We start from the raw sequence: 26,146 nt of genomic DNA, 5'->3' as shown, positions 1-26,146 counted from the left end.
CAGAGAAGGGGCTGATTATTGAACTGTGAAAAAACACCCAGAAGGGGATCAGATGGTTTAGTGGCCCAGTTAGAGAGCTGGGACCAGAAAGGCCCAGAGCAGGTGAAGAGTGTGTCTCCCAGGAGGAAGCCCCCGGGGGTACATCTCAATTCCAGAGTCAGGATTACTTAAAGACTGAGCCCGGGGAGGGCTACAGAGATACCAATAGCAGGGTACTGGGATAGGTCCAGTTGGACTGTATACCCTGGAAAGGGTCTGTTTTGTTTCACATACAGACTATGTGTGAGACTCTTGAGGGCTGAGAATTAGGCCCTCAGTCACAAAGCATGCTTTCTGTTACTGCTTTCCTTTCCCATCAGCTAAGGTGCGTATGTGTCTATTTCATGGCACAGTCCTATTAGCTGAGAGGTTTATGTGCCCCAGAATAGTTTTCCATTATTACTCCTTCTGAGAAGTTTGTTGGTTTTTGTACACAAACTATTGATTACCTATGCAGGCACTACCACATACATATTTTATGGCATGGGACCATGTCTTCGCCAGTTCGATGACATTATGCAGTGTACAGAGTTAGCTCTTGGGCCAAATTGAGCAATAGTGTAAGTGTGCACAGCTCCAAAGTATTTTTTAAAAGGCAATGTATTTTCTATCCTTTTTTTAATCATACTTTTGAAAAACTCTGTTTCAATTGTGAACTCGATTTTAGTAAAGTACACAAATATATTAAATCAAACAACTGAAGGAAAGCGTGAAAGGACTCTGATTAACTCTTTGGATGCATTTTGAAAGCTCATATAAATTGTACAGTTTTTAATTTATTGAGAGATTATTAATGGATTTTTTTTTTGCTGAATTAGTTCGCCTTGTGAACTTGGAATAGAGAACTGAAATATAACAAAGATCAGTATCCTGGGTTTCTGCCAAGTATAGCAATTCATATTTTTATTTGGAAAATTTTATGACTGGAAGGGACTTACATTTTTGCAAACCTTAAATCTTCTAAAGTGGAAATCTGGAGTTGGTCAGAATCCAGACTTCATTGTCTTTCAGCTTTTTTTATTCCCCACTAAAAATGATGCAACTCTAGTCAATTCTAAACTAAATATGTTACCTAATAATCAAAACAAATATACTAATTATAAATTACTACTTAATTAACAGACTTCTCTACATTTTTGCAAAACCCTTAACTTTAGAAACAAGACAAGCTGCTATTTTAAGGCCTAATTGTTCTACTGTTACTCATGTTGATGTGGAATTACTCATACAAGTAGTCCCGTTGAACACACTGTTCACCAGTGTGAAAAAGGTTGCAGAAACAGGATCTGTTTGAGTACTCCGTCTCTCTTTTCATTTGTGTGACTTCAGTGTTTATGAAAGATGCTGAATTGACAGCTCCCCTATTTCTCCACAGAACAGGTATAGTATGAGCAGTGGCGAGGCAAGTTTCTCAAGCTTCTCCAGTTTACCCCAGCTGACACACTCAGCTCTCACATGGGAACTGCCCACAGGTAATGAGGTCATTTTAGTATCCAGATGGAGAGCAAGAGAATCAATTCTTGGCTTTTGTGGGCAGACTGCTAACAAAGTCGCCAATTAGAGCAGGTTGTGACAGTGGCAATTACTTGTCTTCTACACAATTATTTTGCCAATCAACCCATCTTGATCCATGTCCAAGGGTGGCCTCTGCCATTCCATCCAGTTGTCACCTACTTGGGAGTAAAACTCCACCATAGCCTGTCAAACGGCCTCACCTGGAACACCTGAAAATGAAGATCTCTTTCCATATCACCTTGATATGAAAACTATTGGGAACCTCCTGGGGAGCAGACCCTGTGGTCTTTCATACTTCTGTATTGGCACTGGTGTTTGCTCCAGCTGAATACTGTTTTGCAGTCTGGGGCTGCAGCTGCCACATTCAGCTTGTCGACACAGAGCTGAGTTTGGCCACTCATGTCATTAGTGGCTATTCGAACTACACACAAACCTGCGGTCTGTATGTGCTAGCACACATAGCTCTGCCAGACTGTCAGTGAGATGTTGTTCCTGTTAAGCCTGCTTGGAGAGCTGCGACAGATGAAACCAACCTATTACATCTCCAGTTGGCTAGTGCCCCAATCTCAGATATATTCAGAGGATGAATCCCATTCCTGTGGTCTGGGATATGACGCCATGGATGAGCTCTCAGCTCCCCTTTATTACGGCAGCTCATGCACTCTTGGACAAAAGAACTGCTGATCCTTTACCATGCACGGATGATCAGTATCACCAGGTAGCCAAAAATTGCACCCTTAGAAGCATCAGTAGGAAAGCGAGTCTAACACACTAAGTAAATTCAGGAGTCCATTGCTGCACCTGCTTCCACTTGATTGTAGATCCTGGACTAGACTTAACAGGTTACTTGCTGACTGAACCAGAGTTACCACAAGCATGCAGTAGCTTGGGCTGGTTTCCTTCCCATTCTGTGACTGTGGAGAAGCATAACAGACAGTAAATCATGTGGTGGAAGAGTGTCCAGCCCAACAGCTGGAGGATAGTCTAAAACATCTAGCCTGTCTTGATAAAAGGCCACGCTGTGGTTATGGAACCCGGACATCAAGCTCTGACATCTGTTAGGAAAGAGAGATTCTGTGTTTTTTGATTTCTCAGTTTTGTGAAATGGGCACCTATACAATGGGAATTGGACAGAGACTCCTAAACTATCCTCACATTTTAGCAAACTTCAGTCATTATTGACTTTGGGGAGATTCAAACCAGCAGCCTAGGGGTGAAAGGCTCTAAATCCCATTACTAATCCCCTGTGCTAACTGTCACGATTCCAGTTTACATAGTTTCCATTAACTTTTGCACCAGACTGATTTGCAAGCTTTGCATTGTAAATATGTAACACCCACAAAAACTCAGAATCCCATCAACCTCCCATTGATAGGGTTCTTTGTGAAATTGTAGACACTATCTGGGAGTTCTATAATTTTGCAGTTCACTGTTGGTGTGTCTAGCGCAGACAGAAATGAGCTGTGGAGGGAGGGATGGGGATGTATAGGAGGTTGGAAAATTGGTGTCGCCAGTCAGAATGAAACATGTCCCAAATTTGGGTTTGTTATGTAGTGCAAAAGGGTATGCACACACATGTGCAACATGCTGCACCTCTGAGCAACAGGTGAGCAGAAGATGAGTACCACAAGTTTATCAAAACACCTTGAGAACCATTACCCTGGAGTTCAGCCCAAAACCAATATGTAGCAGAAGCATGATGGTGTCTGGGGAAGCAAACAGTGTTACCTCAGAGCTAGTGTTGCTATTGTGAATTTTGAAATAATTGTTATTTTTCTTAAAGCCCCAGCAGCTGGAGCCTTGTGAGGATCCTCTGGTTTATTTTTTTTAAATTACTAGTCCTCATTCTTGTGCCTCCTTTGCGCTCTAAAGGATCAAAAACAAGGAGACAAATAAAAAAGAACCGATATTTATGTATTTATTTAAATCTCATGATTTTTATGCCAATCTCATAATTTTAGGGACTTTATTCATTTATTCTTTTTTAACACTCATGGTTGGCAGTACAGAGTGCTGCAGCAGCATATTGTTGTGGAGGATAACCAAGGAGGTGTGGCTGAGGATGGTGATTTGTTGCACTAGGGAGTGAGCGAGCTCATTGTCTCAGGAGTAAAACTGAAGGAGGAGGTCACAGTGCAGACGAAGAATCTTTGACTCTGCATCAGGAGAGGGAGCTGGAAGCGCTCCACAAGGAGGTGTGTACGGGGGGCTACAAAATATTTTGACTGCTCACCTTCTGCCACAGTGCAAGAGCACAAGCCCCCACTCCTTATTTTTATTCTTACTACAGTAGGCCTCAGTGAGGGTCAGAACCTCATTGTGCTATCCAGACACCAAGTAAAATGTAGTTCTTTCCCCGTGGAGTTAACTTAGATTGTAAAGACAAGATGTGACAAGAGGGTGTAACAGGGAGTGGGGGATAAAAGATAAGGATAAGAACAGCCGTACTGGCTCAGACAAATGGTCCCTCTAGCCCAGTATCCTGTCTTCCGACAGTGGCCAATGCCAGGTGCCCCAGAGGGAATGAACAGAACAGGTAATCATCAAGTGATCCATTCCCTGTTGCCCATTCCCAGCTTCTGGCAAACAGAGGCTAGGGACACCATCCCAGCCCATCCTGGCTAATAGCCATTGATGGACCTATGCTCCATGAATTTATGTAGTTCTTTTTTGAACCCTGGATAATAATAGAAGACCTATGCACACAATTTGAAGGTTGAGTTTGGGTTGTTTTTTTTTTTTTTAAGATATAATGATCTGGACAATCCCTACTGCTTCTTGCCTTGCAATTGTGAGTTAGCAATTTAGCAAAGGAATGACAGAAGTGGAACTGAAGGGATTTGAAGGAAGGTGGGGTAGCCCTTAGCTCATGAAGGGTGTTCCTCACAGAATGCATGGCATGAAAGGAAGTGTGATGTTGTTAGCTGGTGAAGCAGTCGATTGGGCAGTCAAGGCTGGCATTGTTGGCAAAGTGGAAGAGCAAGGGAGAGAGCATGACAAGATGAGATACAAAAATGGATATGTAGGGAGGAGTTACGTTGTGAATGGCCTTAAAGATAAGGCCATAAAGCTTGTATTTGACGTGATGGAGAAGGGGCAGGGACTTGGAAAAGGGGGTGATGTGGTTAGGATGACAAGCCAAGAAGATGATCTTGGCAGTAGCCTATTGAAGGGATTTGAGTGGGCTGAGGTTAGTGCCAGAAAAACCAGAGCAGGATGTTGCAGTCAAGGCAGAAATGATAAAGGCCTTTGTGAAGGAGTTCACTGATCACAGGTGCCCTTGGTGGCTGAACTTAGGTGTGGCAGGCTCACTTCTTCTTTCCTGGCATGCCTGCTAACAAGCATTCCTGCAACGGTCTGCCCCTTTCTTGTGACTCAGCCTTGTGGCCAGGTCAGGTCACATATTTATATATACCCCTTTCAGGGAATATAAAGAATCAGACACAGGATAACCTGTTGAGGAACAGATTACTGCTCACACTTCATTTGTCAGAAGCCACTAACCTGGAGAGGGAGAAGGAGGAGCTGGTGAATCTGTTGCTGTGATCCCCTCTTGCTTGCTTTATTAGTAGTGTGTGATTTAGCAAAGGACAATGTAGTGCCACTGCCAGAGATGACCATTAACCACTTCTCTCACAGTGATCCATGACATGATGCAATTTGTTGATTAAAATAACTTTTCTACCTGTGCCCCACTGTACATCTTTCAAGAAACACTCCAACAAAGTGTCAATATGGTAATTAGAGTTGAGCAAAACTTGGAATTTTCATCCCAGGGGAAATTTCAACATGTCAGGATTTGTTTGTGTCCCAAAATAGGATGAAAAGACAAAATTTCCTGTGGAACGGAAATTCCAAAATGTTTTGTTTTGGAAATATTTTTGATCCAAGTGAAACATGTCAACATTCCCAAAACGCAGTTTCCAGTCATTTCAACGTTAAACTCCATTTCCTTATGGTGGCACATTGCCTTATGGGATTTGTTATTCTGGAGCATGATGCGCCCATTTCCCTGCTATATACCAGGCTCCCCAGGTTGGCCTGCGTCTCCCATAATGCACCCAGAATCATCTGACTCGCATGACTGAAATGAACACTTCACCTTATGGGACCCATACTTCTCCAGGGGGCCCAGCCCATAGGAGAGAATGGGGCCTAGAACTAAACTAATAGGAAAATGCAATTCAATGTTTTATTGACCTGTATCTCAATGAAAAAATTGGGGACAGTTTAAACAACACAATATTATTATTCATGTTGAACTGACCCCAAATGAAATATTTAATTTCAATTTTTCTGATGGAAAAATCAAGAATTTTCAGCAAAATCAAAAATTTTCTATAGAAAGTTTTGATTTTTGTGGAAACTGCATTTTCTGTCAGAAAATCATTCCAGTTGAAAATTCCTCACCAGATATACTTGTAATATCTGATGAAATAATATAGGGAAGATTGGACTGCTGCCTTGCCATTATGAGACCTCCCGTTTCCCTGCCCAGGAAATAAACAAACTTCTATAGTTTAAACACAGCAAACAGCAACAGAATATCAAGCTGTACCCGTGGAAAAAGAAAAATCCTGGATCCAGTTCTGCAGTATGCTGAGCACCCTGAGCTCCCATTGAAGCTAATGGGCATTGAGAGCGCTCAGCCCCTGTGGGATCAGGCTCTCGGTTTGCTAACTTATGTCAGTTCAAAGTCTTCCAGCTGGTGGTAGTAACACAAGTTAACAGATAAGTTAAAACATATATAAATATTATTTAAATCTTGATAATGTTTCCCTTTTAGCAATTTTAATGTTTCTGCCACCCCAAAAGGAAACAATTCCCATCTGCCATGGGGAAAAAATAGAACAGTTGTGAGAACTGTACGGTTTAGGTTCAAATAAATGTTTCAGCATTTTGTTGGTGGGTTTAATCAGTTGCACAGAAAGCCTAATATATATGCAGAACTTTAATTTGCTTCTATGACAATTTGCCAGAGGGCAAATTGAATTGCACTAACTTGAGAAGCGGTGGCTCTTTCCCTGCCCCTTTCTTGATAAGTGCAAGCTGAAGTAGAAAGCCTTGCTAATAGCACAGAAGTAGTTCACACCATGTAATCAGCTTAGGAGAGGTTTCATCAAACTCCTCTCCTCATATTCCTGTTTACATTTTTCTTACCTTAATGAAAAGACTGTCTTTTGCAGGTATAAAGGTAGGACCAGTACTGCAGTAGAAGTGTCCCTGCTAATGTAAAGTTGATATGGAAGCTCTTTCAGCTTTTATTAGTTACCCATTTCCCCCTTTGGCTTAGTTCATGGTTTCTTCTAGTTCAACAAAAGATGATTTTCTCTGGTGTATACGTAGCTTTAGCTCCTAATGATGGCTTTCTGCTGTACACTGGTGGTCCTCTGAGGCTGTTTGTTTTAGCATCTTGTGCTGACGGGTACATTTGGTGATAGCTTTGGAATACTAATGCTAATGCTGGTTCTCACAAAGCTTGGCTTTTGAAAAATGCTTTAGACCATTCAGTACCCCTCTACCATGCTGAGTGACAAGAGGGCAGAAAGGCCATGCTCAGTAATTTTTTTTATGCAAAGTAAGCAGCCCACAGGAATGGCGGCTCTTTGCTTCACATCCTTCTGCCCAGGCTTCTTATAAAGCTGTAGCCATCTATTTGCATAAATATCAGGCCTGTCCCTTGTTACAGTCTTTGTTACATAAATGCTATCAAAGGAAATGGAGGGAGAACAGATTTGAACATCTTGCATTCCGCTCTTAGAAAAAAGTGTGATTGTATAACTAATGCACATTATTTTCTTTTTGGTTTTATTAGTGTAACCCTTCTGCCAGGCCGAGTTGATAGCAGCAAGGGCCGGGTTCAGTACATAGGGGTCCCCTCCCAACAGCGTGACACAAAACCAGCTCGAGCCCCCACCAGTGACCTGGGAAAATCTTGCACACCCCTGGGCGCCTCGAAGAGGCAATACTTCCCCTCTCGCAAGCACAGAGCCTCGGTGTAGCAGAAAATGTTTAATAACATGAGGTAAACGACGTAGCATTAAATTGGGAAAACACCACAAGTAGAGTTCATAGACCAAACCATGAGCGAAGACCCACCCCAGCAAATTGGGCCGTGTCCTTTCCCGTTGGTTCTTGGGTCCAGCAACCCAAGAATCACCAAAGTCCCAAAAGTCCAACAACCCCAAAGTCTCTTGGGTCCAGCAACGCAAGAATCACCAAAGTCCCAAAAGTCCAACAGCCCCCAAAGTCTCTGTCCCTGGTCAGTGCAGCCTCAGAGTTCAAAGAGGGGGGGCACGCAGGGTGTTAAGGGGCCCCTTATGTGATCCGAGGCCGACCGGCCGCTTCTCTGTGGGGTTCACCGCCGCAGCCTTCACCACAAGCCGCTCCACTCCACCAGCCGTCCCGTGAGCCGCTCCTGCCGTCCCACGAACTGCTCTGCTCTACCAGCTGCTCAGCTCCGCTCACCGACCTGTGAGCCGCTCCGCTCGCCGTTCCTTGGGCTGCTCCAACCATCCCCGCAAGGCTCCGCTCTGCTAGCTGCTCCTCCAGCCGTCCCCACAAACTGCTCCGCCAGCCGCTTAGCAATATAGCTTCAGGCTCCCCCACTAGTTAACACAGCACTCAGTGAGCTCAGCTCTTAGTAACTTTAGCTCTTTTGTAATTTCAGCTCTTAGTGATTTCAGCTAGTAGTAGGGGAGCCCCAGTGCTGGTGCACTATTGGCCCGAAGTGAATTCAGCTCAGCAGCCTGTAACTAGACTTCTATTAGAATCAAAGTTAGCTCTGACATTCAACAGTGGAGAGGGGAAGAGATGCAATTGGTGTTTCAGGCTCACAAAAGGAGCCCACACCACCAGGTACAAATACTTGCCCCCAACCTCTCTCAATTCACTGGGTTTTGTAACCCATGCCCCTTGTCAAGCAAGTGCTACTTAGTTAATGGTGAGTTCTTCTGTCATACAACAGTTCCACTGGCCTTGATTCACAGAATCAGGGTAACAAAACTTTATTCTTCCTGCCCCAATAACAGAGAAACTGGGGATCCCACACCAGCCAAAGTAACCACTTTCAGTTGCTGTTGTCTCATGCCAGGCAGGTGGGTGTGCCTATGCAAACAAGATCAGCCCCTGGAGTTCTTTTCCACACTCGCCATAATTCACCACCAGATGTCAGGGTAGAGCTCATCCTGACTCTGCTTACATTAGATTTCCTTTCCCCTCAGTCCCCATTCCCATTTCTTGTTTCAGAGTCGCTGTTCCCCCTAGCCTGTAGAGGGACATCAGCAATAGATACCTTGGAGCAATAGCACTTGCAGTATTCTCTGCAGGAGAACCCTTCTACATTATTATGACCAGTGATTGATTTGCTTCGGGTTATTGTTCTCTTCCATTAACCACTCGGCACAGTCACTCCTCATCACCCATTTCATGACAGAGACATGAGAACTTCGCTGCCACTATATTTCTGATAATTAGCTTGACTTGCCCAAATCTCCTGTAGGTTAATGCATGATTGGTATATGCTGTACATACCAGTTACCAGTCTGCAGGGAAGGAGTTCACACAGTCACCAATAGAAGGGGAGACAGTCCATAAACTAATCTTGCTATTAAAATGTGGTCCACACAGTTAAAAGCTTAGGAACTATTCGTCAATCTACCATATGTAGGTGTTATGCCTCCACTTCAGTCTCATGCATATAGGTAATATTAGAGTAACAAATAAAGAGAACCATTTCAACTAGGGCTGTCGATTAATGGCAGTTAACTCATACGATTAACTAAAAAAAAAATCGCAAAATTAACAAAATTAACCATGATGAATCGCAGTTTTAATTGCACTGTTAAACAATAGAATACCAATTGAAATTTATTAAATATTTTTGGATGTTTTTTTACATTTTCAAATATATCTATTTCAATTACAACACAGAATATAAAGTGGACAGTACTCACATTATATAATTTTTATTTCAAATATTTGCACTGTAAAAATTATAAACAAAAAAAATAGCATTTTTCAATTCACCTCATACAAGTACTGTAGTGTGATCTCCTTATCATGAAAGTGCAACTTACAAATATAGATTATTTTTGTTACATAATTGCACTCAAAAATATAACAATGTAAAACTTTAGAGCCTACAAGTCCACTCAGTCCTACTTCTTGTTCAGCCAATCGCTAAGACAGACAAGTTTGTTTACATTTGCGGGAGATAATGCTGCCAGCTTCTTATTTACAATGTATCTGAAAGTGAGAACAGGCGTTAGCATGGCATTGTTGTAGCCGGCATCACAGTATATTTACATGCCAGATGCACTAAAGATTCGTATGCCTCTTCATGCTTCGGCCACCGTTCCAGAGGACATACGTCCATGCTGAGGATGCTTGTTAAAAAATAAATGTGTTAATTAAATTTGTGACTGAACTCCTTGGGGGAGAACTGTATGTCTCCTGCTCTGTGTTTTACCGCATTCTGCCATATATTTCATGTTATACCAGTCTAGGATGATGACCCAGCACATGCTGTTCATTTGAAGAACACGTTCACTGCAAATTTGACAAAGGTACCAGTGTGAAATTTCTAAAGATAGCTACAACCTAAGAAGCTGAAGTGCCTTCCAAAATCTGAGAGGGATGAGATGTGGAGCATGTTTTCAGAACTCTTAAAGGAGCAACACTCTGATGCAGAAAACTACAGAACCCAAACCACCTTCTGCTGGTGGCATCTGACTCAGATAATGAAAATGAACATGTGTCAGTCAGCACTGCTTTGGATCGTTACCGAGCAGAACTCGTCATCAACATGGAGGTATGTCCTCTGGAAAGGTGGTTGAATCATGAAGGGACATATGAACCTTTAGCACATCTGGCATATAAATATCTTGCGACGCTGGCTACAACAGTGCCATGCGAATGCCTGTTCTCACTTTCAGGTGACATTGTAAACAAGAAGCAGGCAGCATTATCTTCTGAAAATGTTTTCTGAGCAATTAGCTGAACAAGAAGTAGGACAGATTGGACTTGTAGGCTCTAAACTTTTACATTGTTTTATATTTGAATGCAGTTTTTTTGTACATAATTCTACATTTGTAAGTTCAACTTTCATGATAAAGAGATTGCACTACAGTACTTGTATTAGGTGACTTGAAAAATATTATTTCTTTTGTTTTCTACAGTGCAAATATTTGTAATAAAAATAAATATAAAATGAGCACTGTACACTTTGTATTCTGTGTTGCAATTGAAATCAGTATATTTGAAAATGTAGAAAATATCCAAAAATATTTAAATAAATGGTATTCTTTTAACAGTGTGATTAATTACACGATTAATCGCGTTCAGTTTTTTAAATTGTGATTAATTTTTTTAATCGCTTGACAGCCCTAATTTCAACTAAATAGCTAAATTAGCCAAGTGATTTATTGAGCTGTCTGGGGTCTCTGCTTATATACACCTCTCTTCACACACAACTTCAACAGAGCGAAATTGGCAATGTCTCCACTGACCTCCAACCAGCTGTCACTTGGTATTAGCCCAACCTGCTTCTATGTAGTCAGGGAGATTTCAGGGACTACATCATAGAGATTCCCTCATGCGTTTGAGTGGTTACAAGTAATTTTTGCCTGAATGACATTCGACTTTTGAATACCATGATGTTTGTACTACTTCCTATTACTAAGCAGATACATCTTCACTAAGTATATAAAATCTTCTGATACTTGCCCTCAGGCCCCTTGAATACTCTAACTCGGTGGGAAATGCTAATGGCAAGGTGATAGAATAGAATTCCATTGTGTAAATTCTATGCACAAAGCCGGGTGGCACAAATTAAAACAAAAACATAGAACGAACAAGCCAGATATCCATTTTGATCCTGACCATTTTGTTTGTTGGTTGTATCACTTTCTCCCAATTCTTTGCTTTTTTTTGCCCTTCAGACTGTAAACTCTTTGGGGCAGGGACTGTCTCTTTCTACACAGGAATGTAAAGTGCCTAGCCCATTTTGAGTAGTCTAAATACTAGTTTGTTTTCTGTAAGGTTCTTTTATTTATGGCTATATTTACCTCTAGATATTGCTGACTATTTTAGGCCAGCTTGATATAGAAAAATCACTGTAACTGACTGTATTAGAGGGATAAGTGGCATTCAGCCACCTGAGATTGAGCAATGACTGAATAATGTATTTCTCCTTCATAACCTACATAAATCACGACACAATACGAGGAATTGCTAAATAATTTTTAAAACCTAATACAGATTTTGTTTTTATACTGTTAGGTGAACTTTCTGTTGAAGACAATCAGGACCCTTTCCTTGTTAGTATACATATCATCGCAGACCCTGGTGAATCCAAAGTTCTCCAGCAAGCCATTGATAAACTGTTAGCATGGATCCATCCAGACCTCCAGTTGTTCCGAGTCTCAGAAAGACGGGTCTCAAGGAAGCACAGGAAGTCTGGTAAGACTGCTGTTTCTCAGCCAGCCCTTGCAGTCATTCTGTTTCTGCAGGAGGAATATGGAGAAGAACCAATCTTACAGCTCCATGAAACCTTTCAGAGACCACCTTGGCATTACCACCATACAGAACGAGTGCAAGGCAAGTTCCTCCCTTACATGCCATGCAGTCAGGACTTCTTCACTTTGGCCCATGGGACCCCTTTATGGGCCATCCGCCCAGTGCATTATGGGAGAGAAATTATCCGCTTTGCCATATACTGCAGGAATGAAAACTTTATTGACATTATGAAATTGTACCAGTTAATCCTGAAAAGACCGGTGTGTCAGAAAAAGGCGGACTTTTGTGTCTTTCCTGTCTATTCTAACATGGATATAGACATTCAGTTCTCTTTAAAAAGACTCCCTAAGGGCCAGATTCCAACCCCTACAGAGTCAGCGGTGCTGGAATTCCGAGTAGAAGATGTTGGACAGCTTGTTCCTCTCTTGCCCAATCCTTGTAGCCCAATCAGTGAAGGCAGGTGGCAAACAGAAGACCATGATGGGAATAAGATCCTCTTGCAGGTATTCTCTAACATCTCTAATTTTGTATGTGATGAAACAGAAACATATTTGCTGATTTGTACAAGAATGCTAATTTGTCCCAGAACAGCAAATAAAGGGTGGGGCTTCCATAACAATATCCTGGTAGGCAGACCCAAGAAAATACTGCTAAAAAGAGAGCTTATAAAATCTTTGTGCATGTAAAAATATATAAATCAATACAGCTGTAGGTGATACCATGATGTTCATATATCCCTTAGCCCCATGTTAGGCAAAGAAGAGACTGAGATAAGCCAAGTGTGGAAAAGGGAAAGATTGTGAACTGATAGCTAAAGGTGCACGTTTTTTGCAGTTTTTATAAGAAACATGAATACCCAGACCACACATTTTTATAAAATAGCTATTAGTGACTAGCTCTTTATTAGAGGTAAACAAAATTTTAGATGGTACAAATTATTTTCTTACATATGTATTAAAACACTGGGTGACCAACTGCACCTCAATAGATGGCCCAGGAATCTTCTTGTTCTGCAAAATAGCTATCAGACCCAGAAAAATGGAGAAAGAAGCAGAGAAGCAACCTGAGCTGTTTAGGAGACATGCTCCCTGCAATCTGCCTTCTCAATCTTATCTCAAGCTGCATGTACTCGTAGACAGAGTCTGTGGAGAGTTTGGTCAATAGGAGGGGAAAGGTCGTGAAAGGCACAGTACCCATACTGTATCTAAGGCTGCTTAGAGTCACTTCAACATATGCAAGTGAGTTAAATAGAATAACAAATAACAAGCTTTCCAAAAATGCACTCTTCATCAGGATACAGTAACTCCTCACTTAAAGTCGCCCTGGTTAACATGGTTATGTCGCTGATCAGTTAGGGAACATGCTCGTTTAAAGTTGTGCAATGCTCTCTTCTAACGTCGTTTGGCAGCTACCTGCTTTGTCCACTGCTTGCAGGAAGAGCAGCCCATTGCAGCTAGCGGGTGGGGGCTTGGAACCAGGGTGGACTGGCAGCCCCCTATCAGCTCCCCGCTCCCCTAAGTTCCCTGTGCTGCAGCCGCCCAGCAGGCTAGCAATCAGCAGTTCAGCTGTCCCTCCCCCGACTGCCATGTGCTGCTCCTGCCGTCTGCCTTGGAGCTGCCCCCCGAGCCTCCTGCTTGCTGTGCAGGGGAGGGGGAAAAGGGGGGGCTAATGTCAGGGTGTCCCCCTCCCCCCTGCACCCCACTTACCCCTTCTCCATATAGAGCAGGGAGGGGACACGGATGGAGAGAGACAGAGGCTAGGTCTACACTACTCGCCTGAATTGGCGGGTAGAAATCGATCTCTCGGGGATCGAATTATCGCGTCTCGTCGGGACGCAACAATCAATCCCCGAATCGACGTGCTTACTCCACCAGCGGAGGTAGGAGTAAGCGCTGTTGACGGGGAGCCGCGGAGGTCAATTTTGCCGCTGTCCTCACAGCGGGGTAAGTCGGCTGCGATACGTCGAATTCAGCTACGCTATTCGCGTAGCTGAATTTGCGTATCTTAAATCGACCCCCCCCCCCCCCCCGCAGTGAAGACCTGCCCAGAGAGAGCTCGCGGTTCGGGCGTGTATATCTATATAATATATAGTTTTTTGTCTGGTGAAAAAAAATTCCCTGGAACCTAAACACCCCCCCCCCCATTTACATTAATTCTTATGGGAAAATTGGATTCGCTTAACATCGTTTTGCTTAAAGTCGCATTTTTCAGGAACATAACTACAATCTTAAGTGAGGAGTTACTGTACATACAACAGGTATGTTACTCCACAGTTACATTAATGTACATTGTGGCTTTTTGCTTAACCATGTGCCTCAAAGCCACTGTTTTACTGAAGAGGTTTTCTGAGGCTTAACCTTTTATTCTTAAATATTTATATTTCTGCTCAATAAAAATAGCCCCCACCCACTATTAATTTGCACTTTATTTTTAAAAATCCATGGGACAGATGATCCCCTAAATCCACATGCTATTAATGCTAATAGGGCTAAGTATGTGTGTCAAGGAAAGTTAGACCCTCACATTTAGAAGAATGTCATCATTCTGATTTTAAAGTGGGGAGGTTGACAGTGAATTTTCTTTGTGAAAGGTGCCCCTGCTACTGAAGTCCTCTATCTACAGAACAGGCACCATAGGTTTGATCCTTTTGCTTGGTGGAACTCAGGATGCTGACAGTTGTGGGAAGTTCTGCTTGAACTTGCTGAGCACCCATATCTCCTTCTGTCCTCTGCACACTTCTGCAGAGTTGGGTGTGCGCAGACCATCTCTGCAATGTAGCGGCTGTGTGCCCGTAGCTCTTCTCACTGGCAAGATCACCACACCGCGCACCTCGCTATTGCAGATCCCACCTAGGCGGTAGCTCTACCCCTTGCTCCACTGGCAGCAACGGCACTGCCCCATATAGGTGCCTCAAGTCTGACTGCAGCTGAGAAGGCAATTTGCTTTTCCTGACCATCCAGTCCTTGGCCTTTCTGCTGAGACTGCCACTAATTTTAGTTGTTGGACTGGTTTTTGTGACGTGGACTGGATAGGCACTAGGTTGGGATAACCAGTTCATTTCAAAATGGCCACAAACCACCTTGATGTGGTAACCACTTGTGATCACCTTCACTTACTGCTTTTCTTCTATAGACTAAAGGGTCCATATCCCATTAGTAATCTCTTGAACAGTGAAATTCTCTCTGATTCCAGTTTTTAATAGTGCATCTTCCAACTACAATAATTTACAGCATAATGACACTGAATGAAAAATTTTTTAATGTCTTTGCTTAGGGTACTGTACAGGGATTTAAACATTCCATGGCTATTGCCACAGTATCCGTATTAATTTTCACCTCCCATCAGAATGACATTCTAATATTTTTCAGCTTGCATATAGGTTTGTGTTATTAATAACAAGAATATTTTTGATTGCTACATACTCAGATTGATTATCTCCACATGCCAAAAGTATCACTTATACCCACCAATAATAAATCTATACTTCAGAGCAATAAGAAAGCATTTAATGTGACTGGGATTTTAATATACTTCAGCAATGTGACCTATGTGTATCTTGTGGTATACTTACAGGGGTTGGGACTCCTGCCAACCAGTACGATTGCTCCATCCTCTTAACCCGTTCTGCAAATGCAATTATCAGGGAGCTTAGATTAAGTAAGAGCAAGAAAAAAAACGTATGAATGGATGAGTCTGGCATTTGATATCCTTTGTTTGCAAAGATAACACCCTCCAAAAATGTTTTGTTGTGGCATCTTTGCTTTGTCTGCTTCCTCAAATTAACTCAAACAGCCTGATCTTATTCCAGCTGAAGTCAAGGGTAGATATGTTGTTGGATTTAGTGTGAGCAAGATTGTCTATGATCAGTACTGGTTCTGTCATTATTTTCATATGTTGAATTTTTACAATGTATGTAGTAGTTCAGTAAATAACTGTCAAGCATTTCAGTGTAACTCCCAGAAGTAAATCTGTGAGTGCAGAGGTAGTCCACCTATGTAAATGAAGGCATTCTGTATGACCCTGATAAATATGTACAGTACAAAATATTTAAAGACAAGAAGAATTAAGGTTGCTGAGCTAAATGAATATCAAATAAGTCGTACTATATAAAAAGGGATCAAAAGCTTGTATATGACAATTTATTTGTTAATCCAGTAAAAGGTTTGCCTTTATCTATCTTGCTTGTGTTCTTCAAAACCAGCATAGCTACAAACACTTTGAGATAAATAGCAGAGTGCATTTCCATTTTCAAAGTCTGAGCAATTACAGTTAAAAGGACAAAAGGGAAACTAACTAGAAATCAAAGGAGGTGTAAAGGAAATAGAAAGTCAAGGACAGCCCCCCAAAAAGGTGGGGATGTGCGACTTCTGCCGAACAAAACTAAAGGATGGTGATTAAAGAAAAATATGAGACATCTTAAATTAATGGTGCAAGTGGATAGAACAAATTTGATGAACAGTAAAAGGAAAGGAAGGCAAGGAGGGATTTTGACTGGACAGAAGGACAAAAAGAATAGCCTTTACAAAAGTTTCCTTTAATTTCTTAGTGTGCTGAAAATTAGAGAAACAAGGTGGGTGAGGTCATATCTTTTATTGGACCAGCTTCTGCTGGTTAAAAAGACAAGCTTTCAAGCTATGCAGGGCTCTTCTTCAGGTCTAAGAAAGGTACTCAGAGCATCACAGCTAAGTACAAGGTGGAACAGATTGTTTAGCATAAATAGTTAACACATATTTCAAGGGACCATTCAAGGTGAAGTGTCCTCTTAACACTCCTGCACTCATAAAACAAAAAAGGGGATTAGTGGCTTATAGATTGTTGTACTAAGCCATAAATCCAGTGTCTTTAGATTTTTTGTATCTAGTAAAGTTATGAATTTAAGCTTCCAGACTCATCTTTTGTATAGGTTTCCTTTGAGGACAAGGACTGAGAGGTCATATATGGAGTGATCATTTTGTGAAAAGTGTTCCCCCATAGGTGATGTGGTATTTTTATCTTTTATCGTTTTTCTGAGTGAGTTCATTCGAAAGCATAGTGATTGTCTGGTTTCACCCTCATCATTTTTATTGGGGAATTTAGTGCACTGGATGAGGTACACCACATCTTGTGATAGGCATGTGTTGGACATGTTGCTGAAAACGACAGACCGTGTGTATAATAGTGGACTCAATAAGACATGTCTAATTACAGATATAAGAACCTAACTTTTGCCTCCTGTTTTTAAAAATTTTGGCCTCTGTGTTTCTCCTGCAAGATGTGCTCTGCCTTTTCTGCCTTAGATGTTTGTGGGTTCTCTAGTATCAGTGATGGTTTTAATAGAAACACACAATCCTAAACGGAGGTCTTGGAAGCTAAGTAAAACAGGAAATGATCTTTCAGCCATTCTGTCCTTCACCATGAGTGAGAGACAACCTCTTTTATATCTTTTTATTTAAAAAATTATCTTAAATAGAATATCAATATATCCAATGCCATTTTAAACATAACATACAGTCAAAAAAAGCCAGTGTACATATATAATGTTATAAGATTCCCATTGTGATGACTGGGACTACAAATTTACTGTAATTGTGAGCTCAGCTGTAAAAAGTGAGTGAAAGTTTATAAAATGTCACAATAATCTATAACAACAAATGTTGATGGGGAAAGGTGCAAAAGGGAGACAGACTTTGAATTAGTCCAAACGAAGAGGCCTACTAATATAACTCAAGGATCATGCCTGGTAAACAAGAAAAGTGTGGGATCAAAAATCAATGGACCAATATTGGTGTGTTGGGAATTAAGCCTAATTAGTAAACAAAATAATGAGGGGATGGGCTATTCCATCACACACACACACCACTGCTTTTTGGGGTTCTTGAAAAGAAAAGACTTTGGGGGGATTGCGGATGGATGTGGATGCTGGCTGATTGAAAGACGAGGAAGGAGTGAGCTTCACCATCATGGCTGTCACCCCTGCCATCTCCTGGAACCCCGGGATCTACCATGACACTGTTCAGCCTTAGTTGCCCTGATCTTGAGAGATGTCCTGACCAGACTGGGTCAGAGAGAGAGAGAGTGGGATCCTGATGATGTCACCTCCTCCACTGGCTCTGGCTAAATCCCAACCATCAACTAGGATGTGAGATTTTGTCATCCCTGCCCATGTGTGTCCTTTTCCTTCACTTTGTTCTCTTTCATATCCCTCTCTTTTCTTCTTGTCTAATAAGAGTCTGCCTTAGCCAGCCAAGACTGGACATTTTGCAACATTGCTGAAACTCTGTGACCAGAGAGGAAACTAAAAGCAATGCTCTAAGTAGCTTCGTGCTGATACGAGTTTGCCAGATCTCAGAGAGGCTAATAAGAAGACTAAATGCCATGCCTGTGTTTTGCCAGTGAGGTTGCAAGTGAAAGTCAACCAGAGACAGAAGCTGCATTTTCTATATTTGCTATTCTTTTCTCTCCCCTTTTGTGTGTATTTGTCTTGTTTTGTCTTCTAGGAAACTGGATCAAACTTCCAACAACAATAGCAATAACATCTCCAGTTCATCTCAGCTAACCTCTTCTCCCTCTCCCCCTCCCTCTCAAAAAGGGACAGTTATTACTATCTTTAATACTTTACATGTCAAATGCTGAACTGTTTCCTTCTTTTCTGTATCTTTAATAAAGGATTTAACAGATTTGTAATAATGTGTTTGCCATGGTACTAAGCAGGCAGAGATCTCTGACAAGGTCATTTTAACACCTTTGACTCTTTGGGTCCATATATTCCATCGAAGTTAATACAACAGCCCATCTAGCAGAGTAAGATACTAATTGGTGTGAGGAAGGGTGTCAAAATCTGGCCCTTAGATCTTTGTAGTCGGGACTGTCCCTTATCTGGTTTGTACAGGGCCCTGGTCTCAGTTGAGGCCTCTAGGAACTACTGAAATAAAAATAATGAGTAATAAGAGAAATCTTTTTTTTTAAAGGTGGAAATTTCCTTTCTTCGGTCAACAAGCAAAAAGTTAACTAGCAGCCCTGGATTCTTCTCATCAGATGTAGGAGGCCCTAATAACGTAGACTCTGTAGATCTCTGTAACTTTCACCAAAACTTGTTTCCTTGATTTCTGAATGTTTGACTAAATATCCTCCAAAAATTCTGTTTTGATGTGGAGAGATTGTAATTTCCCATAGACTGCATGAAGATTTGTGAAGACTACAGTGAGCATGGGTAACAGACCAAGCATTAGGTTTTAAAAATATATTATTTTTTTATTATAAAGCTAATCTGTTCAATCAACAATTGTTCTCTCATGGGTATTCATGTGGACAGATATATCATCCTCTCTATTTGGAATTTCAATAAAAATCAACCTTTTTGGTGTTCTAGGGGCTGCACAAGTGGCGTGTCAGTTTGTACACAGAGCTTTTGTTCTGTCAGATGGCTGATCCTTTTCCAGTGTAGCTGGAGCTTTTGTTTCTAACACAAGCAGCACAGATATACCAGACAGTGCTTTGTCAGTCTGCAGTGAGGTAATGGGCATTGCAAAAAGCAAACTGTAAGGAGGCTGAAGGAAAAAAAAAGTATGAGATTTTGCTTCTGAAGTCAGACAAAAGATTTGCCCCACGTGGGGAATATACAGGCATTATGCTAAAAAGAACAGCTGAGATGTACATGTCATTTACTTTAACAGATAAAAACAAGTGTTTTTCTATGTTTCTCTGTCCAAGATCAGAGTAGCAGAGGAAGTTCAGTCTCTCTCGCTCATGTTTCATGTCTCATTTTGGTCCATCACATTCTGAAAATGGGTTCCAATTCTTTTATTATTTTTTAAATTTTTATATACATTTAATTGGTAAAAGCAAAGAGGAACAGCAGACTGCCTAGCTCTCTGTATACAGTAGTTGACTAGTAAGTAGAGGCATGGTGTAGTGGCCTCAACACAGGACTGAGACCCAATTTCCCCTGAGTTTTAATCCAGGCTAAAATATGGTTTCCCTCTGTGATCTCCAGCAAATCAGAGAATTTAGAGATGGAAAAGTCCTATTCATTTATCTAATCCAGCTCTCTACCAATAGAGGAGTATCCACTAATCTACATTTGCTAGTGTTTTCTCCGGTCTGGTATAAAATGTGCCAAGAGATGGAATTTTCACTACTTCACTTGGGAGATTATTATACAGTCTAATAATACATCTCACTGCTAGGATGGTTTTCCATGATGTGGGATAAAGGGCTTCTGAAAGTGTTCTAGCAAATATTGCACTTGCCCATATAATTTAAGATGGTATTTGAAAATGTGACCCATAAATTATAGGTCATCTCATTACAAATATTTTTACATAAAGAAACTGTGGTGCAGGGATATAATAACTTGCCAAAGACATCACAGTGCAAGAGTAGAATCCATATCTCCTTTGGATTTCCAGTCCTTTGCATTATCCATAAGACCATCGTCTTTGCCAATGTTAGATCTGTCCCCCAAAGCATTTTTTAGCTCTTCTAGTACAAGTCATTTGACTTGATAACTGTATTTGTGATCTAATGTTACAAAGGCCCCAGTCCAGGAATCCACAAATAAGGACTCTTAACACCTGCAGGGGGTCCCATTGAGTCTAGCTTCAGTTTCTACTGGTGCATGTTTTGTCTAAATATTTATCAACTATTTATTTTTTTAATTACTTAATCCATCTGTTTGCCATGCAGTTTATCTCACAGTAGAACAAATCTGCAGAGAAAATCAGAACCATTAGTGAGTGTAAAGTGTATTCATATAGTGGACAACGATATAACAAAATAATTTCCTGTACAAACACAGGAAGTGATGAGATAATTTGTTTGTGTCCTTGAAAATGAAATACTGCATTCTGTAGGCTATCCAGAAATGTCTTCAAATACAAATTGATGCTTTTTTCATCAATACACACCTATTAACAGCCTCTGCATAATTTCTAAAATAACTTTTCTTGCCTTCTGCATAAATAAAAATAATATAGCTCCAAAGTCATCTCTGGTAAAACTTCATTGACTACCATTCAATTTGAGCCATTCTGTTTGATTCTTTTGAAATCTTGATCCCTTATCTATTAATGAAGCTGGTACAGTACTGTAGCTAATTTTATTCAAAGATTCAGTTAGTTCTATGTGGCATTAAGAAGAATAGCCTATTACATTATGGATGGATGGATTATGATGGATGAAAAGATGGATTATGAATTACCATAGCTTCATGTGTTAGTGTTAGTCTTTAAGGTGCCACCAGACTCCTTGTTGTTTTTATTCATCTACAATACATAAGAGAACTCAACAGGATTTATGTCCCATAACGCACCCTTGGCATGGACAGTTACAAATGAGCAAACAATTTTTTGCAGATGTGAAAGTACCTTGTTACCTCTACAATCAATGTAATAGATAATGAAAGATTGAAACAGCACATCTTTGCCACTAAGACCATTGGGGTGTGCAGTAGTGAGAAATGAGCAACAACAATGCTTGGAGGTTGTCTAGGCATTAAAGTAACAGTAGGTTGCTATCTGCACTAAATTCCAGTTGTTACCATTTTAAAATTCTTAAAACGTAGCTAGTAATATCATTTAAAATATAAACAATGAAGCTATTTGCTGAATAAGTCTGCAAGCTGTCAAGTAATGGATGTGGAAGCTTGAGAAGTGAGATACTTTCTCAGTTCTGGTACAGTATTTGAACCATGCTGTGTTAAGTCATGAGGTGGAGGACAATAAATAAGGTATTGGCTTATTTGGGCCTAATTTCTCACTTTGGATGTGTGTGAAGCTCCTGCTGCAGTCTGTGGGAATTGCATGTAAGCGTATCTGGGGGCAAAATTTGGTATTTTGCATCATGTGAGAAATTCCAGTAAAGCTTTCAAAAGAAGTGATTTAAATACAAACTGTTGAAGCCATATTGAAATAACTAATATGAGGAGAAGGATCCAGGAAGTTATTAACCATTCAAAAAAGGTTTGCTAGGAGTAGGGGGGATGGGCGGGAGTGGGGGGAGAAGGGTCCCTTGCTCAGACAATAGATCTTGGAGATGTTAAAAGAGAAGGGTGATGTGTTTTTCAAAGAGTGGGAGATATGGTTTTGACTGACACTAAGAATTGGAGTGTTTCAGGGTAATATTAGGGCAAGGCTATAGGTGACAGTGGTGGCATTAGTGCCCTTCTATCATTAGAATTGAGATTGGAAGGCTGGGGAGAAAGGGCTGTTGATGACCATGAAGTTCTTCTTCAAGTGATGGTCCCTATTGTATTCCACCAAGGGGATTCAAAATCTGGGCTTCCTGCCCTCGCTTGTTTTCCATCAGTGACGAGCACCGGTGCTGTTTGTACTGTTTGGGGAAATCCCACATCACGTCAAGGTGCAGTATCTTCCTCTCCTTCCCTGTCCGTACATGGGAAAGCTGAGCTCTTTGCCTCAAAAATCACCTCATGGAGGCTGCAATGGGGCCAAAATCGGATCCTGGCCAGGGAATCCCCCCTGTCCATCAGCCTGAGCAACCTAAGAGCGCTCCCCCACCACGGAAACTCCATCTGGCTCTGCCAGTACCAGTGCTACCGACCCAATGCAGGGACCTAGCCATGAGTCATGGAAGCATGCGCATAAGCATGGCCATAAGTCTTCCTCCAAGTCCAAGAAGGACATTGCCCTGTCAACGAATTCCAGCCATGGAGGAACGAGTTGTTCCAAGGCTCACAAGAGTGAAAAAAGGTAGGCAGGAAGCACAGATTTTGAATCCCCTCAGTGGAATACAGATAAGGATCACGCATCTCAGAGAACCTCCAGTTACAGGTAAGTAACCTGCCCTTTTCATTCCTAGAAAATATAAGGTAGGGGATGAGCTGGATGGAGAGAGAAGTAGAAGCGTTGGTGAGTTCCAGAGAAAAAGAGGGAGAATGAGATTTCTGGGTTTACGTCAGCGGTCAAAATCAAAAGGAAGAACGTAGCAAACTTCTCACCACCCTTAGTGAAGAAATGAATGGAGAAAGAACAGTAACAGTGGTTGGCATTTACACTATTCATCTTCAACTTCCTTTACTAAAAGAAGAAATGCTGGAAGTAGAGTATGAATGAAGTCATATAATAATCTATATTAGTTAAAAAGTCCATGCTGGTTGAACTTGTAGAATACCAATAAACAGTTTCTCTTTGATTTATTTAACCTTTTAAGTAAAACCCAATCAATATATTAAAATTCAGAATGAGAAAAACTCTGGGATTTTGTGATAAAAAGGAAAACCTGGTGAGCTGGAGTAACTTGCTCCTCTCACCCATCCAATTTTGCCCTGAGCTTCAACACACAAGCTTCAGAGATTTTTTTTATGTCAATTTCCTATAGTTTTGTTTTTTCACATACTATGTAAGTATGTAATCAATCAATCCAGGCTTTTACTGAATGTCCGATGAGACATTACTTGTTTTTTAAGAGCCAGGTTTTTTTAAATTGGAATAAAATTAGATGCCTTTCCAAAGGGTCTTTCTGAGCTCAGCCTTTTGAAATCTCATATAGAATACTATAGTTCTTAAAAATATTACATAGAGAATTCTCAGAGCACATCTGAAAATTTTGCTACAGTCCTATAGTCTTAAAATTTCACCTGTCTTCCGAGAGATGAGTGTCTTTCTCAGGATTTCACTGTTGTTTCATGGAATTCACCCTCTGAGGCAGGACAGTTTTAAGGCTCCAGGCCTATTCACTTTTGTTTTCCTCCAAGGACCCTTATATAAATATTTGGATTTTGGCACAGTGCTTTCTCTTTATTATTAAAGTGAAATATTTACTGTGACTGTACTGAGTGACAGTCTGCTTTATAGTTACATGCAGTAACAGTTCAACAATGGAGACTTACAGTTGTAAAATTGCCAAGTCTGAGTTAATGTGGTCTTTCCTCTTTTCTTTCCCCCCTCCCGCAGCAGGCACGTATTTGGTATAGGAAGTCTGCTAAGCAGAACAAGCTTCATTTCCCATCTTCAAGGGATTCCCGTTTCACTCCTTCACCAAGCTACATTCCTCACAGTCACAGACTTGCCCCTAATCAAACTAGTGAGCATCTGAACTCAGCTGGTCAAATCAAGCTGCATCGGGCAAATGGCCTTGGACAGTACCTTGGCATCTCCCAGCAGGACTTGAGAAATGGTGACCGAGGAGACTTCACCCGAAGATCCAGTAGTGCCTCCAGCATTTCATGGTCATTTCAGCGAAGCAAGTCTCTGTTCTGCTTGCCCACAACAAGCTCCACTCCGGCCTCTGACTCCTTTAACTTTAGTGAACTGTTTCAGAATTTAAATACTGGGTCACCTGTGAACAGGTTAAAAACATGGAGATGCAGCCCCAAGCTTAACATTGAGGACTTGGAGGGTTCACAGGAGACTGATGTTGACACAGGGATGAAGCTGTCCTTCTCAGATCTGTCTGTGGTCTCAGCCTACTCTACCTTTAATGGATTTTGCAGTGATTTGGAAGCTACTCTTCCCTCACAAAGGCAAAGTGTCAGTATATCTAAACAGGCTGTCTCCAGGGGAAGGCCGTTGTCAGCCATGTGCAGTACCCTTGAGCTCCCTAGTGGTTCACTTCCATCTCTCTCCGAGTGGTCTTCCAGCTCTTTCTTGTCATCTTCCGCATCCCCCTTAGCATCTCACTGCCAACTCAGACAGTCACCAAGAGCAACCCCTTGTTCTTTGAATGATAGGAAAACAACTGGCAGCATTCATCCAGGCTCTCCAACCAACGAGGAGGAATTCTACATCTGAGCTTTCTCCATGCTGAACCTTTTAATGTAAATTTGTGCGTATGTGAATTACAGCAGTGCATTTCCACCATCTGAGCCATCTGGGCTGGCAAGTTCCTTGCTCCTTCCTGAGGGGAGGGTGTTACATCACTAAATGTTGTAAATGTTGTAAAAGGTTCCCACACACCACTGTAATGGGTGCCTCATAAATGTGTATTATAATATCAGGTGAGATTGTGTCCACTGGATTCATGTGGAGGGGAACCTTGATGTGTAGCTGTGCAGGTAGGAGGTTTGTGCTCAGTGTCCTTCAGCTCTGGCGAAGGGGGTTTGGGAGACTGACCCTTAGCATGTAGAGCAGGAAGTGCCCAGGGATGCACATGGTAACCCACCTTCCCCTGACAAGTATCGTAAAGATGCTGAAAAGAAAATACAACCTCAAGCTGCATTAACTTTTCTGAGAAGCTCTCTCCACGCTGGCGAACCCTTCCCCACCTCCTTTATGAGATGCCAGAGGCAGCTATGAAAAGGGCAGACCCTAGCAACATGACTCCAGTAGAGCCAGACAAAGAGGCTGAGGGCCCCAGAACCATTGTAGAGGCACAAGCCTCCAGCTGATCTTTGAGAATCTGCAGAATCGGGGAGAGAACATCCTGTTTGCTCCATGGGGAAGAAGGAACCCGCACCACATCCCCAATTTGATGGACCGGTTTTGGGAAAATGCCATGAGGGGAACCTTGAGGAGCTTTTCTCCCCATCTCTCCCCCCTTCCTCCCCCCCCCCCCCCAAGTCAAAAGTGTTTTTCATCATATGGGAAGGGAGCAGGGTGACCCACTGTTAAAAATGCACTGCAGCTCCCTATTTTTAGGGGTTTATTTTGGTTGTAAAAAATTCACCTCATACATAAACATAGTATTGGTGGTCCCAGCCCAATTTCTGTGTAAAACAAATTTCTTGCCAAACTTGTCTGAATTTTTAATTTATCTAAAGGGAAAAATATGTAGAATTGTACTGGCCTTTTTATCAAGTTACATTTTTGGCAAGTTGTTACAGTATAATGTGGCAAGCTGTTATGGTGTAATTACTTTTGATATTTTGGAAAAACGTTTACATGGAGAAGCCATTAGTCTGAGAAATGGCTAAGTACCTTCATAAGGATTTTTACCATCTATTTCAAACTTTTCTGACAATATATCTCTGTGTTAAACACTACTGACACTGAATACTGTTCTGGTCTAGGCACTAAGAACATTACCTGGTTTAAAGTAGTGTTTACAAATCTGTATTTAATCAATAGACAGGTACAGCTGCAGAAGATCCACTCTGATCAGTCAGTAAATAAAACTAGGGAGGAAGAATGATCTTGTG

General features: G+C 41.4%; 1 protein-coding gene across 1 annotated transcript in view; it reads left to right on the top strand.

The window, feature by feature from the left end:
• The window catches only part of LOC112104759 (protein FAM124A), a 77,944-nt gene extending 52,412 nt beyond the window's left edge, over window positions 1–25,532 (top strand). Inside the window, exons 3-5 of the mRNA XM_026653507.2 lie at window positions 11,836–12,575; window positions 19,020–19,088; window positions 23,964–25,532. Of these exons, the coding sequence (XP_026509292.1) occupies window positions 11,836–12,575; window positions 19,020–19,088; window positions 23,964–24,800 (1,646 nt within the window). The 3' untranslated portion in view covers window positions 24,801–25,532. The remainder of the gene's footprint in view (window positions 1–11,835; window positions 12,576–19,019; window positions 19,089–23,963) is intronic.
• Window positions 25,533–26,146: the final 614 nt, after the last annotated feature.

Source organism: Terrapene carolina, unplaced genomic scaffold (genome assembly GCF_002925995.2).
Source record: "Terrapene carolina triunguis isolate 2854851 unplaced genomic scaffold, T_m_triunguis-2.0 Scaffold139, whole genome shotgun sequence".
Lineage (NCBI taxonomy): Eukaryota > Metazoa > Chordata > Testudines > Emydidae > Terrapene > Terrapene triunguis.
The sequence above is the reverse complement of the archived record's forward strand: the minus strand, read 5'-3'. Positions and strand labels throughout refer to the sequence as shown.